The sequence below is a fragment of the Rissa tridactyla genome, chromosome 1 (genome assembly GCF_028500815.1).
Source record: "Rissa tridactyla isolate bRisTri1 chromosome 1, bRisTri1.patW.cur.20221130, whole genome shotgun sequence".
Classification (NCBI taxonomy): Eukaryota; Metazoa; Chordata; class Aves; order Charadriiformes; family Laridae; genus Rissa; species Rissa tridactyla.
The window spans coordinates 191,976,111-191,989,124 of NC_071466.1; the positions used below are offsets into that span (position 1 = coordinate 191,976,111).

General features: G+C 41.9%; 1 protein-coding gene across 6 annotated transcripts in view; it reads left to right on the top strand.

Moving 5' to 3' along the window:
* ST7 (suppression of tumorigenicity 7) overlaps positions 1 to 13,014 on the top strand; it is a 152,173-nt gene that overhangs the window by 88,859 nt on the left and 50,300 nt on the right. For all 6 annotated transcript variants that reach the window (XM_054188787.1, XM_054188785.1, XM_054188783.1 and 3 more), the window contains 5 exons: positions 2,600 to 2,759; positions 7,322 to 7,376; positions 7,947 to 8,062; positions 9,191 to 9,266; positions 11,010 to 11,164. In XM_054188787.1, coding sequence (XP_054044762.1) covers positions 2,600 to 2,759; positions 7,322 to 7,376; positions 7,947 to 8,062; positions 9,191 to 9,266; positions 11,010 to 11,164 — 562 coding nt within the window. The remainder of the gene's footprint in view (positions 1 to 2,599; positions 2,760 to 7,321; positions 7,377 to 7,946; positions 8,063 to 9,190; positions 9,267 to 11,009; positions 11,165 to 13,014) is intronic.

A 13,014-nucleotide genomic window follows, 5' to 3' on the forward strand; every position in this document is an offset into this window, starting at 1 on the left:
GGCCAGTCCGACAGCTGTTCTTCAGTCCCTGACTTAGGTTACAGTGACATCCTTACAGAGTGTCCCTTGCCTCAGTACAGTCTTTGATTCCTAACAGCCATTCCCTCTGAGGCCTTGGACAGGTACAACTGTGGCTTGTGTGCCTTGGTTCCTACATGCCTCAAAGTTTCCAAAGATAAAACGGAAACAGATGCTCACAGCAGATCTGTGACTGTATCTTACAGCACAGCCTTTCTCTCTTGGTTTGCCACATGCTGCCTGCTTTAGCTTATGATGCTCTCTTTGAAAATGTTGTGTGCCCAAGAGCATGAGATCAGCTAAAACCAAAGCTGGCTCACCTGTGCCAGCTCCTTGTCCACCATCTCTAGTGTTTGGAGGCAGTGGTGCGTGCCAGGGAAAGTATATCAGTGAGGAGCAAGCGTTCAGCAATATTCCTCAGCCTTCTGTCCCTGCCTCCTGGGATTCCCACCTGGGTGCCGCTGCTGATGGAACAAGTACAGTGACAAACGTGCTGTGGAGCCTATGTAAGGAGGAACTATCCAGGCTGTGTGACTTTTTGGTGATCTGCCTGGGACGTAGAGTTCACAAAGATCTGGGCGTGTTTATGTTCTGGTTTCTCCGTGACCATCTGTTTATCTTCCCAAGTGCTTGTGACCTTTATGTGTTCACATAGCCCTTCTGTCTTCTTCTCATCAGACTGTTCCATTCTTCCTTGTTGGTGTCTCCTAGAAGGGCTGTTAGATTGTTTTGGGGGCTGAGTGATCTCCAGGGCTGCCACGCACTCTTCTGTGAACTTGCCTCAGGTGGCCACCAGCTACATTCCCACTCCATTCCAATGCAGCTAGGGTCAGCATCCTCCATATGAATGCTCTAGATGCTTTAACAACACAGCTGAATTTAGGGGAAGCCCCAGTGCAGAATGCTTTGGAATATCCTTTGGAGGATATGTTCCATTGGAGGAACATTTTCTTACTATGCCAGAAGGTTTATCTTCTGTTTTTCCCATATGGAATAGTTTAAAGGGGGGAGGAGGGGGGGAAAGTATGGCTTGTCTACAGACAGCCCCATGGAGGCAGAAGTCAGTTCAATTATATAAAGAGCTCAAGAGAACTTAAAAATGAAAAAATATTGTGGAAGGGAGAGCGTGGAGACCAGCCTGAACCTCTCTGCAGTAGGTAGACTCCTGCTGGCTCCTGGCTGGCCCACCAGCACCTGCTTGATGGTGCGCTGATGGTGTCAAAGATGTGAATGCAATCCTTTCACTTGTTGCTAATTGTGCCTAGTTGTAGTAAGAATTAATAAATAACCTTTTTTTTTGGTAGAGATTTTGTAAAAGCTTTCATCGCTGGCATAAACCATGGAGACATTGAGTAATATAGAAAGATCATTCATTCACCATTTCTAGTGTAATCAACATTACAAAGTACTACCAAATTTTTCAAAACCCCTTCGATTTGCTTTTGTTTCAGTTGTTATATAGATGTTTGGGTAATGGTTCATGTGCAACTGCAAAATACACTCATTTTACATACTCATTATAAGCATGCATGCCTTCACAATTTTTACAGTCAAAACCTTTTCCCTATTTATATGAAATAGTCATTTCCACATTTATGTGGTTTCCTGAAATATGTGTATTCTTACCCAAGAAAATAATTTGTTGGTGAACATACCACAAATATATATTTATGTATGTAATTTCAATTATAAGGGGTTCTTTTAGGCTGTGGAGTGATTTTCCAAGTAGAGCTCTGTAAATAATAATTTTTTCTGATTTGCTAGCTGAACCAAAAGCCTGAAAATAAAATTAATTTGGAATCAGCCCGTCAGCCAAACAAAACAAAACACAGTTCAGTTTGGGGGGGGGGGGGAAAAATCCTTAAAGGAACAGGATTCAGCTTCCTGGAGTTTATTTGGTATTTTTAACATTTTTTATATTAAAATTCCTTTGGAAGCATTACTGGGAAAAGAAGCAAACCTGCTTTTCCTCAAGTGCAGAGGGAGCTGGGGAGGGATGAGGCAAATATTGCTGATGTCGGGCAGGATGGAGCTAGGCTCCTCTGTTGGTGGGTTTTTTTTTCTTTTTCCAGAAGGCAATTTAAAGGAACACTCCTAATAATTTAAAAAAAAAAATATTTATTTTTTTAAAGAAATAATTTGACATAAGCTGCTTTGGGTAAAAAAAAAACCAACCACAAACCAACCAAACAACAACAAAAAAAAACCCCACCAAAAACCCAACAATTATTTTTTGCTGACGAGATTGAGATTTTTTCACCTGTAAACCAGGTTTTTTAAAGCGGTTTGCCAGATTCGGCACGAACTTGGATCACATTGAAGCTCTCGCTACGCCACAGGGAGGGAGGGAGGGAGGGCGGGCGGCCGGAGGGTCGCTGTGGCGGCGAGCGGGCCCGGCTGCTCCCCGGGCGGCGAAGACACTGCCCGGTGCCTCCCTCAGGGTGAGGCGGGAGCCTGCCTATTCGCCCCTCGTCCCTGTCAGGGCGGCGGCGCCATGCTGAGGGAGGAGGTGGTGGTGGCGGGGGGCAGCAGCCGTTAACGGCCGGTGGCTGACGCGGCGCGCGCCGCCTGTGTGTTGCAGATCTTCGAGTGGTGGTACTTCCGCAAGTACGGCACCTCCTTCATCGAGCAGGTCTCGGTGAGCCACCTGCGCCCCCTGCTGGGCGGGGTGGACAACAGCGCGCCCAGCGCCGCCAGCGCCGCCAACGGGGACGCGGACTCCAGCCGGCAGAGCGTCTCAGGTGAGGGGAGGGACGGGGGGAGGGCGGCCCCCCGGCCCTCTGCCGGCCTTTCGAGGTCGGGAAGCTTTGCTCCCTAAGGTTCCCGTGCCCTGGGTTGCTGAGCGCCGGGGAAAACGGCCCTTTGTACCCCCGAGGAGAGGCATAACGAGCCGTGAGCGCCGAGCGGTTGGTGAGCCGTGCACTGGCGCGGCCGCGGTGCAGTCAGCGCTTCTGCCCCATAACACCCCCCGTTTACCTCAGCCGAGGGCGCCTGGCTCGACACTCACCCAGGCCTGTCATGGGCAGTGCCCTGGGCAGCCCGCTGTAGGGTACAAATATCATCTCATGCTGAGCCGTGAGATCAGATAAGGCTTTCTTTAAACTTGCTCTGTTGTCACATAAAAAGGCAGAGCTGCTTCATTAATTGCTTGGGCTGATAATATCTTTCTGAATTCATGCCATGCTTATTATTGCTCAGGCGGCGTTGCCAATGCATCTGTTTTCCCCCTTGTTCTGAAAGCCCTGCTAAATTGCACATGCGGTTTCTGCAATATCGTTTCTAAAGGCAGGCAGCATTTTTATTTAAATTCTTTTTGGACAATAACAAAGTTGTGAAAAAAAGAATCAGAAAAAGATGTTGGGAATGCTCATCTGCTTTTGCATCACTTTATTTTTTAGATCATGTAAGTAGTATGTAAACAACATTTGTATTTCACCTTGCTAAGTGGAAGCATAGTGGCTTTTAATAGCTTAAGGGCTTGTTCTGTTCCTGTCTCTGCTACCGATTTGATTTGTGACTTTGGGCAAGTCATAACACAGGTTTTAAAAAAAGGCCTGCAGTTTAGGGGGCCTGATTTCAGGCATTTGGGGCTCGATTTTCATGAGCTTCCAGGTATTCACAGCCCCTTTGAGTTTCAGTGCAGGGAGTGGGTGCTACAAATCAGGCTGAAGGGGTCTGACTCTAAGCCATGCAAGCCTTTGAAGTTGACCTTGCCACTCTGGGGCTTCTTTTCTAGTGCATATCATTACTCTGAATGAACATACGATTGAGGAGGTCTTTTGAGAGCCTTACATGAGTGGTATAAATGTATGAGTTGTAATTTTTGCTGTGCGTTTATATATTACTATAACGAATGCAAAGTTACTTGCCCTGGTGAAAAATACAATGTTAAATCAGAAGAGATCAGCTCTTACATGATGGAGGTGAGGATGTAAGTTTTGAACTGAGGCAGCTTGAGTCCTGTTACAGCTCTGCTCCCTGCAAGTCACTTCACTCAAGTCACAGGGTTTGGGATTCTGCTGAGGCACATTGAGTCAGGTGCCTGGTTGCCCAGGGATGGTTCCTCTGAGAGGCAGGCCAGCCTCCCTAAAATGAGTCAGCCCCCTAAGCAAGCTCTGATCTTTGTGGACAGAAGACGAGTCCCAGGGTAACTTGTCTCCCTGCTTGGGTGACTCAGCTACCTGGGGGGGATGCATTGAACACTTAGACCATGGGTGATGAAGATGCTGAAATACTGTTGCTTCTGGCTTGAGTTCGAAATACTCACTGTTAACGAAAGTTAGGGCTGGAGCATCTCAACTTGTGTTCCTCATCTGTAAAAGAAAGTTTACCTGTTTCAGCCCTAGCTTGGCATACAGGCCATAATCTTAATATTGGAAATTAGTTGAGCTTTCATTAGGGATGTGCCCCTAGAATCAATTAGGGTTTCATTAAATTTTAAAATATATCAGAATTAACAAGTGAGGAAAAGTGAATGAAAAAAACCCCAAATTCAGTTATGGAAAAAACAGTATTGTTTAGCAGCCAAGGTGCCCATGTCTGTACCAGGCAAATTTTACTTCTGCTCTTCAGTATTTGTGAAAACAAGCAAAGAAAAATTATCTTTGAACTCACAAGTTACATAAAACATGTGGCCTCAAAAACCCTTGCTCTCTACTGGGTATTTCTACTTAGGGAAGCCTCCATATAGCACCGTAAAATCAGCTGTTGTCATTCCCATCTCAGGAGAGGGTGTGAATAGCAGCACTGCATGGGCCAGGATATTAGATTTGGGTGAACGGGCAGAAAGCATGGGATGGCTTGGAAACACCTGTGTGCACTGATCAGTGAGCTCCATCACACTTCAGCAGCTCTGAAATAACTCCCATCATTTTAAAGCAGAAGGCACAGTATTTTGACTAATGAGGTTCACCCAGGCATCTTGACTTTTCTGATATACAGAAGTAGTCAAGGAGAGTGTTTGCATTCAGTGCATTGGCACTCGAGTCTATGAACTGGGACACAGTGTCTCTGGATAGTGTGTACAGGTAACCTATTATTCATGTCTTCAGAAAGATATCAGTGCTCAAAACTTGATCATTGAACAAGGAGCTGAAAGATTAATCTTCAATAAATCCTAATTGCTTATATAAAATAAGGATATAGTTTGTAATGTCCCAGAAAAGGCAACCTTTTCAGTTTACCATACATCAACGCTGGGATATTTCTTTCACTACCTGACAAGGTGAAGACGGTTTTTTCACTTGGTTCACCATGCTTTCCTATGTAGATGTTTGACAATGGTAGAATATTGCAGTAGATACTTTGGCCTTCAGTAAGGTCAGAAGAATGGTTGTTGTACTGACACCACGGTATCAGCAGATAACAAGACAAAAGCAACAAAGAGCACATCACATTTAACTAGCCAGACAGATGCCAAACTACCCCACAGGACAGAAGGTGGTAATAAAATCCCTTCTTCAACTCCTCTTTTCCTTAATTCACCCTTTCCCCACTGCAGTGCTGAAGTATTGCATACTTTGGATAAAGTATAACCACTTAAATTCAAACAAGATGAGCACAAAGAATGGTGTGGCTGTGATCAAATTCTTGTTGCCTGATCTTGTTGGTCGCAAATAGAGTAAGCCAAGCCATTGAATTGTGCCTCTGGAACTGAGAAGGCTGATGTTTATTTAATATTTGCTATGGTTTGAAAGTCATATTATGTAAAAACTGTCAGAGTGAAGCTTGTCAAACAGCCATAGCCTCTGGCTTCACAACAGGGTCACTGAATGTTGATTGAGCACTTCTGCTGAGTAAACCAGTAGAGCTTTCTAATATTAGCTACCTGCTGAAGTGTCTGGTTGAAAGATGCAGATATATAATCAATGCCGTCTTCCAAAACATCTTCCCTTTCCCGTATCTCTGTTTCATGCACGTTAGGTGATGTAGGCACCAAGTTGAGGGCCCACCTCTATGCCACTTGACTAGTTTTTGTGTAGCCACAGGTGTCATGGTGTTATTGCAAATAATTTATGCAAAATGCTTTCTGTCCATGCCACTTTAGCCTCATACTCAGAAGTGGGAGCTAGGTCTGTGGAAAAAGAGAAGGGCTTGACTTGCCCTTCTGTGTTTCTGTCTCTTTCTTTAATGGAACAGGCATAAAGGGAAAAGGCATATATTTACGAGTGTTGTATAAAATAGGGTAGATACCCTGCTGACTCAATATCACACCAGGAAACTGTTGCTGTGATCTCTTTAGAAACGATGTCACAGATTTCATAGGGAAAAATGTGCTGGTTGACTTTTAGTGGTGGAAAGCAGCTGGTGAAATGCTGCAGGGCCAGTGCTACTGATGCATTTTTGCAGAGCACCATGTGAGGGGTCACCCAGTAGCAGACCTGTGGTGGAACAACATGCTGCCTCTCAGTGAGTCTTTGTGCAATTACTGGGTTTGATTCTGGTCTCACCTTCACTGGAGTAAATTGTCCTTGTTGAAATGAAGAGAACAAATACCATGTTAAACTGAAGGAAGAAAAGCCAGAATCAAGACCTCACTTTTTCAAAAGCCATAGGAATTGATTTTTGTGATTGGTTTGAGTTTGGGTTTTCTGTGGGGTTTTTTTGAGTTCTGTTCTAAATTACATTGCTGTGGATTTTCTTATCCCTTCCTACCTGTTGTGTGACGAATTTGCATTCCACACCCTCCCTGAATGTATGAAATGCTTTTAGTGTTCCCAAACCTTTGCAATGCAATGAACCTTTTTCTGCCAATCAACTTCAGCATCCTTTGTCAACCTGGGATGCTTATAACTTAAGTAAGGTCAGCCATGGATTTTTTACTTCACAAGCTAAGGAGGAATTAAATTTGGCAACTGTAGCTGAGATTCTCAGTGATGTACAGTACTAAATAGACAGTGAAGTTTTTCTGTAGAAATAACAAGTCTGTAGGACTGAGTTAATTGCTGTTTTTCAGTGCAATAACCCTGTGTGACCCCTCTTCAATTCCGCATTATGGTAAATGCAGGTCCTGGCACTAATCAGTATTATCTTTGCATCTGGTGTTTGTAGCTCTGTTAGTAGTTATTTGTCTGGAATGATAACATTTGTTGACTCCAATTTAGATTAAATTATTATTTAAAAAAGGAAGAACAATCTGATTACCTGTATCTCTATGCTCTTGATTTTTTTTTTCCATTCACACCCATAAAAGAGAAACGCTATTTGATAAGGCTCATTAGAAGGTAACTGATGTTTCTGATAAACCTCCAGTACCATTGTAATTTGGGAAAGATTCATTATTGTGTGTTTCTGTTTATGACAGAATGCAAAGTCTGGCGAAATCCTTTAAACCTGTTCAGAGGAGCTGAATATAATCGGTAAGTGCTATGGTGCTACAGCTTCAGGCATAGTACTGGGTTAAGGACCTTAATTGTACTTTTCCATTAATCTAGCTCAGAGATGGAATAACAAAACCAACTGTGGACACATGTTCTCATGCAAGGTTTTTCTGTCACTTATAAAATGTTTCTGAATTAGGAGGAGTTTAAATTTCATGCTCTGGCAGTTATTATTTCTGCAATTTTTGGTGATCTTATAAAAAAACGGAAAACGTAAGTGTGGTATACGTGGTACTGTTAATACAGTAATTCTGTTCAAATCAGTTCCAGCAAACAACCTAATTAATGATATCTCAGTTTCATGTAGTCTTAATGTTTGAATGTGTGTTACCAATCTTCAGTGTGTATTTTCCAACATCCTCATTAGCTTAGGTTCAGCTACTGTTGCCCCATCACAGTACAGTGAAATGCAGTGTATATTGGTTAGGAGATTGGCTGGGTGAACTTGATGGGCTGTGCCCATCTCTAATGTCTAGGATTCTTTTCTAGATTCATTTTTCCGAATATGACCTCATTAACCAAAATGTCTCTTTGTTGGCATGTTTGCAGCTATACATGGGTAACAGGGAGAGAACCTTTGACTTACTACGATATGAATCTTTCAGCACAAGACCATCAGACATTCTTTACATGTGACACGGATCATTTACGGCCTGCAGACGCTAGTAAGAGACCTTGTGAACAACCATTTTTTGCTAATAGGTTAATGATTGGTTTAAACTGATGCAAGAAAAATGCACTCAGACATCAGTTCTCTTGGGTACATAAGGAAAGGCAAAAGTCTGATCCTGCCTGGAAAGCTGTTGCTGTTAGATTCGTAGTATTCTAAATCCGAACAAGTATCTATATAGGTATAAACTGTGTAATTTGTGTCATTATTTTGTTCTGCTTTCTTGCTGAAGGCATTCAAGGTACCATTTGCAAGTGTAAAGACTTGTTTTTTCCTCCTGTTTCTTGCAGTGGCTTCAAATATGTATAGCTTAATTTGCCTCGAGCTGCAGTGTAGTATGTTTTGTTACATTATCCAGGTCCCATTTAGCCTATGCTGACAGAAGAGAGAGATCTTAAGTAAAACTTAAATCCTGTGTTTCATACCCTGATGTAGTTAGAAGCTCTGTAAAAAACCACAAACAACGCATTTACAACTGAATTTGATGTAAGCAGCTTTAGTTGTATTAAGTCTTTACTGTTAAGTCCACATGCAAACTTTGGTTCTGATAAAAATGTACGATAATCTTCTTAGTCTCTTGGGAAAGGAGAGATACTGACAGTTGGGCACTCCATTCTGAGGGCATAATTTCAAAGGGGAACATACTGTGTTTTTTTGACACACAATAAACATGAATCCTATTTTCTGAACTCTGGAGGCTAATTATGAGGTGATCTGATTGGCCTGGATGCTGTATGCATTTAACATTCACCTAAAGCAACAGCACAGTAAGGAACTAGAATAAGAATCCCAACTGTCCTTTTATTCTTTTGTGCCCTGTGGAATCTACTTCCCCAAGAGGAAAAAGCTGGTTATCACCTCTGTATGTGACAGTGCAGATGGCATCATCTCTCAGCCAGATTTTCCTATGGAAAAAAGTGTAATTAAATGAAAGAATAAAGCTGAGTATTTGGGACAAAAACTCATGTCGATTATGTATCTTTTGAGTGATCACTGAGCTCTTTGAAATGCTCTGGAGTGAGTGCTCTGAGAGCAATAAATTCTGTTGTTATAATGCAGTAGATTCTCCTTGTTAACGCTGTAATGACTGATATGCCCCTGTTCTGCTTTTTTTATTGAACAGTAATGCAAAAAGCCTGGAGAGAGAGAAACCCCCAAGCCCGAATTTCTGCAGCACATGAAGCTTTGGAATTGAATGAGTGAGTGACAACAACATTAACATTTATTTTCTGTCATTTAAAAATCCATTTGATGATAGCTTAAGGCAGGGAGTTTGCTACAGTAATTTTTAACCATGATTACAGGCCTGTCACAGAAAGGCCTACAATGGGAGGAAAAAAGCACAGCTGCATGTTGTGCTAGCCACACAGAAGATCCTTAGGGCAGTGATGACAATGGGAGTCTTCCCACTGATATCAGTGCACTTTGGATCAGCATAGTGAAGTGTTAATTAAGTTGCCTCCTGATGAGCATATGAAATATGCATTTATGGGATGGAGAGTTCCCTTTTGGATTTCTCAGTCATCCTGAACAGAGGCAAGAAAGATGGGACTCATAAACACCTTCTGAAATATTCGTTTCATAGTGTGAAAGAATATGATGTAATTTTCTGGGACTTTTGGTCTTTGAGTCCAGTATTTATTTTCTCAATGAGAAGTGTAGTATTCTGAGATCCCACAACAAACTCAATGCCTTACTGGCATGGCAAACTGTATAAATGTTGCCGAAGTGTATAAAGTGGAGAGAGTCCCTTAGGTTGCTGTCAGAGATTACTGCATTCTAGAACTCCATAAACTAGTGCCTTATGGATTGTCCTCCACGTGTTTCATCAGAAGGAGAAAAAGAATTGTTTGTTCCTGGACAGCAGTTTAACCGAGGCAGATTGTAGCATAAAAGGCTTTTGCAGAAGTGAATGCAGCTCGAGGTGCCATTAGTGTTCTTTGTAGCAAGAGCACATTGCTGGCTCATATTGAACTTGTCGTCCACCAGGATCCCCAAGTCCTTTCCTGCCAAGCTACTTGCCAGCTGGGTGGCCCACAGCAAGTACTGGTGCCTGGAATCTCTTTTTCACACGGACCAGTTGTTTCCAGTTCCTCCTCTTTGTGAAATGCAACTAGAGGCAGCTGCAGCCCAATTCTATTTCTGTATAAAGAATCTTATTAGCAGTTTGCTTGTATCGGAAAGAAGTCAACAGTTTTAGTCTCATCTAACTTCAGCAGCTAAAAATGTGGTCATCGAGTTTAAAGTAGTTGCCTGGGCTCACCCTAGAGCCAGTGAGAGAAGCACCTTCATTCAGTGGTTCACCCTGTTCTTAGAGAGATGTTTAATCATGTGAAATGAATGGCTTTGTGAAGATTCTCCTTGAGGGAGGTGGAGGGGCATAGATAGTTAAGAGATCTAACTTAGACAGCTAAAAGCTGGATGAGGTGAATCCTACCATGCATTTCACCTTTCTGTGTACTCCTAAAGCTGCTTTCCTGTTTGTTTTTTTTTGAGGGGGGGATTTGTTTTGTTTTTTTTATCTCTACAATTACATTCATAATCTGTTCTTTGCATATGGCAAGTGTTATAGGTCTATTGTTTCTTTTCATACCAATACAGTAATGGAGACATTTTGTGTTAAAGCAATAGTGCATAAAACTAGTCTTGGTTTCCAGAAGGAGTTTTAGTGATGTAGGCCATGATTGCTTAGTGAGACAGTGCTTTACTTTCTGGGGCAGCGATCAGTAGGTTTACTCAGATGTCTGAGTGATACAGTACCTACAAATGAGAGTTGTGATTTGGTTGCCAGAATATTTATTCATCGGAATAGTTCATCAGAAAGGTATATGGACAAAACCCCATTGCCTTTGTATTTGGTATATCCTTGCCAGTCTGCATGTCTTTGTATAGCTTTTACTTCATGAAACTTTCTCATGGTTTTTCCTTGTATATTTTTGCAGGTGTGCTACTGCCTATATTCTTTTGGCCGAAGAAGAAGCAACAACGATTGTAGAAGCAGAGAAGCTGTTCAAGCAAGCTCTGAAAGCTGGAGAGGGCTGTTACAGGCGCAGTCAGCAGTTACAGCACCATGGTGCCCAGTATGAAGCCCAACACAGTACGTTTCTTTGGAGGCAATAGCCATTTCTAAAGGGATAGAAGTTCCGAGGGGCTCCTTGGTTTGGTATTCTTTTTCCCTCTTTTAGAACTATGTACTCGGTATTTAAGATTGACTGGACTATGGCCTTGGAGCCAGACTATTCTTTTTCAGTGTTTTCACTTGATTCTGTTGCTGAGCTAGCAATGTGCACATTACAGATGCACCTTTTCTTTGTCGTGGCAGAAAATGTTTTAGCATGTACTTAACAGAAAAGAAAAAGTAGCAGAGCCAAAAGAGATCTGATATTAGGAAAATGCTGGATGCTGATTTAGGAATTTGCACTGAAGTGCCTTTAGCCATTTTGAAACCATGGGCTCATGTTGTGAAAAGGCAGTAAAGAATGATGGGAACAGGAGTGAAGTGATGCTTTGCCAGCTTTCTTCCATCAGCTGGGAGGGTAAATAAGTACACCACATTTTTCTGTGTAAAAGTTAATGAGACCCATTAACCGGTGTGACATTTGAAAAGTTAATTGCATACATTAAGAAAGGTCACAGAAACGTAAAAATTAACAACTGGAATAATACAGTGCTCTAATTGAAAGTCTAGATTTTGGGTTTTTTTTAAGTTTTTAATAAGCAGACTTAGCTGCTCTGACGATATTTATTGGATGCTTCTTAAGAAAATACATGAAGGCTCACAGTAAATGATCAAAAAGATAAATAAAGCAAACAGTCTAGGATATTTCTAGTCTACAATAGCTACTTTTGGACAAAAATAATACCAATTAATTACATAAGTACAAGAACTAACATACTTTGGACATCTTCGGGTTTCTCAGGACCTGAATTCTCAGCCTCTGGCGATCTCGCGTAATTTGGAGATTGCTGATAAAAATTGTACATAGTGAAATTGTCTGTGATCTCTGGTTTCAAAGGTGTACACAAGTCTATACCTGAAAATCTGAGATTTTATAAAGCTTGGGGGTAGTATTTTAGACATTTGTTGGTTATAAAATGATATTTAGGATGATTTGCTTATTTTTGGAGAAAAAAAAATATAGAGCAGCTGAGCCCTTGAAGCAATTTTCAGGCTTTAGCAGGCTTATGGTTGTCTGTGAAACCTTAATTTGTGCACTCAATCCATCCTGAGCACAGAAAATGACAACAATTCTATGAAGAATATGCAATAAGAGTAATTAAACACTGTCATGATGCTTATGTCCAAGATAACCGTGTTAAGTTTGTGCAGGCAAATAATTATGGTATTTTTGTAACCTGTGTGTGCTAGATGGCTACTGTCATCATCAAATTTGACACTTTCACTATTACTGAACCTTCAGCACTACAACAGAGGAAACAACCAGTTGAATCCCAAAATTAAGTGAATTGCCACAGAGCAGGAGGGGCTGAAAGGTGACTGCTAGCTCTGACTGTGGCTTTGGGAGGGGCTAGATCATCACACTTCTCTATACCACCTAGCCTTCCCTTGATAATGTCAGTGTGCACCCACAGAAGTTAGAGAAGTTCTAGCTTCAGATGGTGCCTTGGACACAGGGGCTTTAAGTAGCATTCTCTGGATTATATGCTGGACTTCTGCATGGTTTACAAAGGTGGAGAGCTCAGCTCTCTTTAGGGAGGAAAGACCATGGGCAGATGTGTTGCAGTTACTCCATGGTTCTGAGATGTCTGTCATTCTGTTCCTGGTCCTTGAAGTTGACTTCGGGATGAAAAGTGGCTATTTCATCTTTTACAGGTGAAGAACACTATGTAATTTCTTGAACAATGGCATGTTGCTCTATATTTCTGTTTATTCACGTGTTCCATCTCCTTCATACAGTATTTTATGTTCAACCATGAATTTTAAGA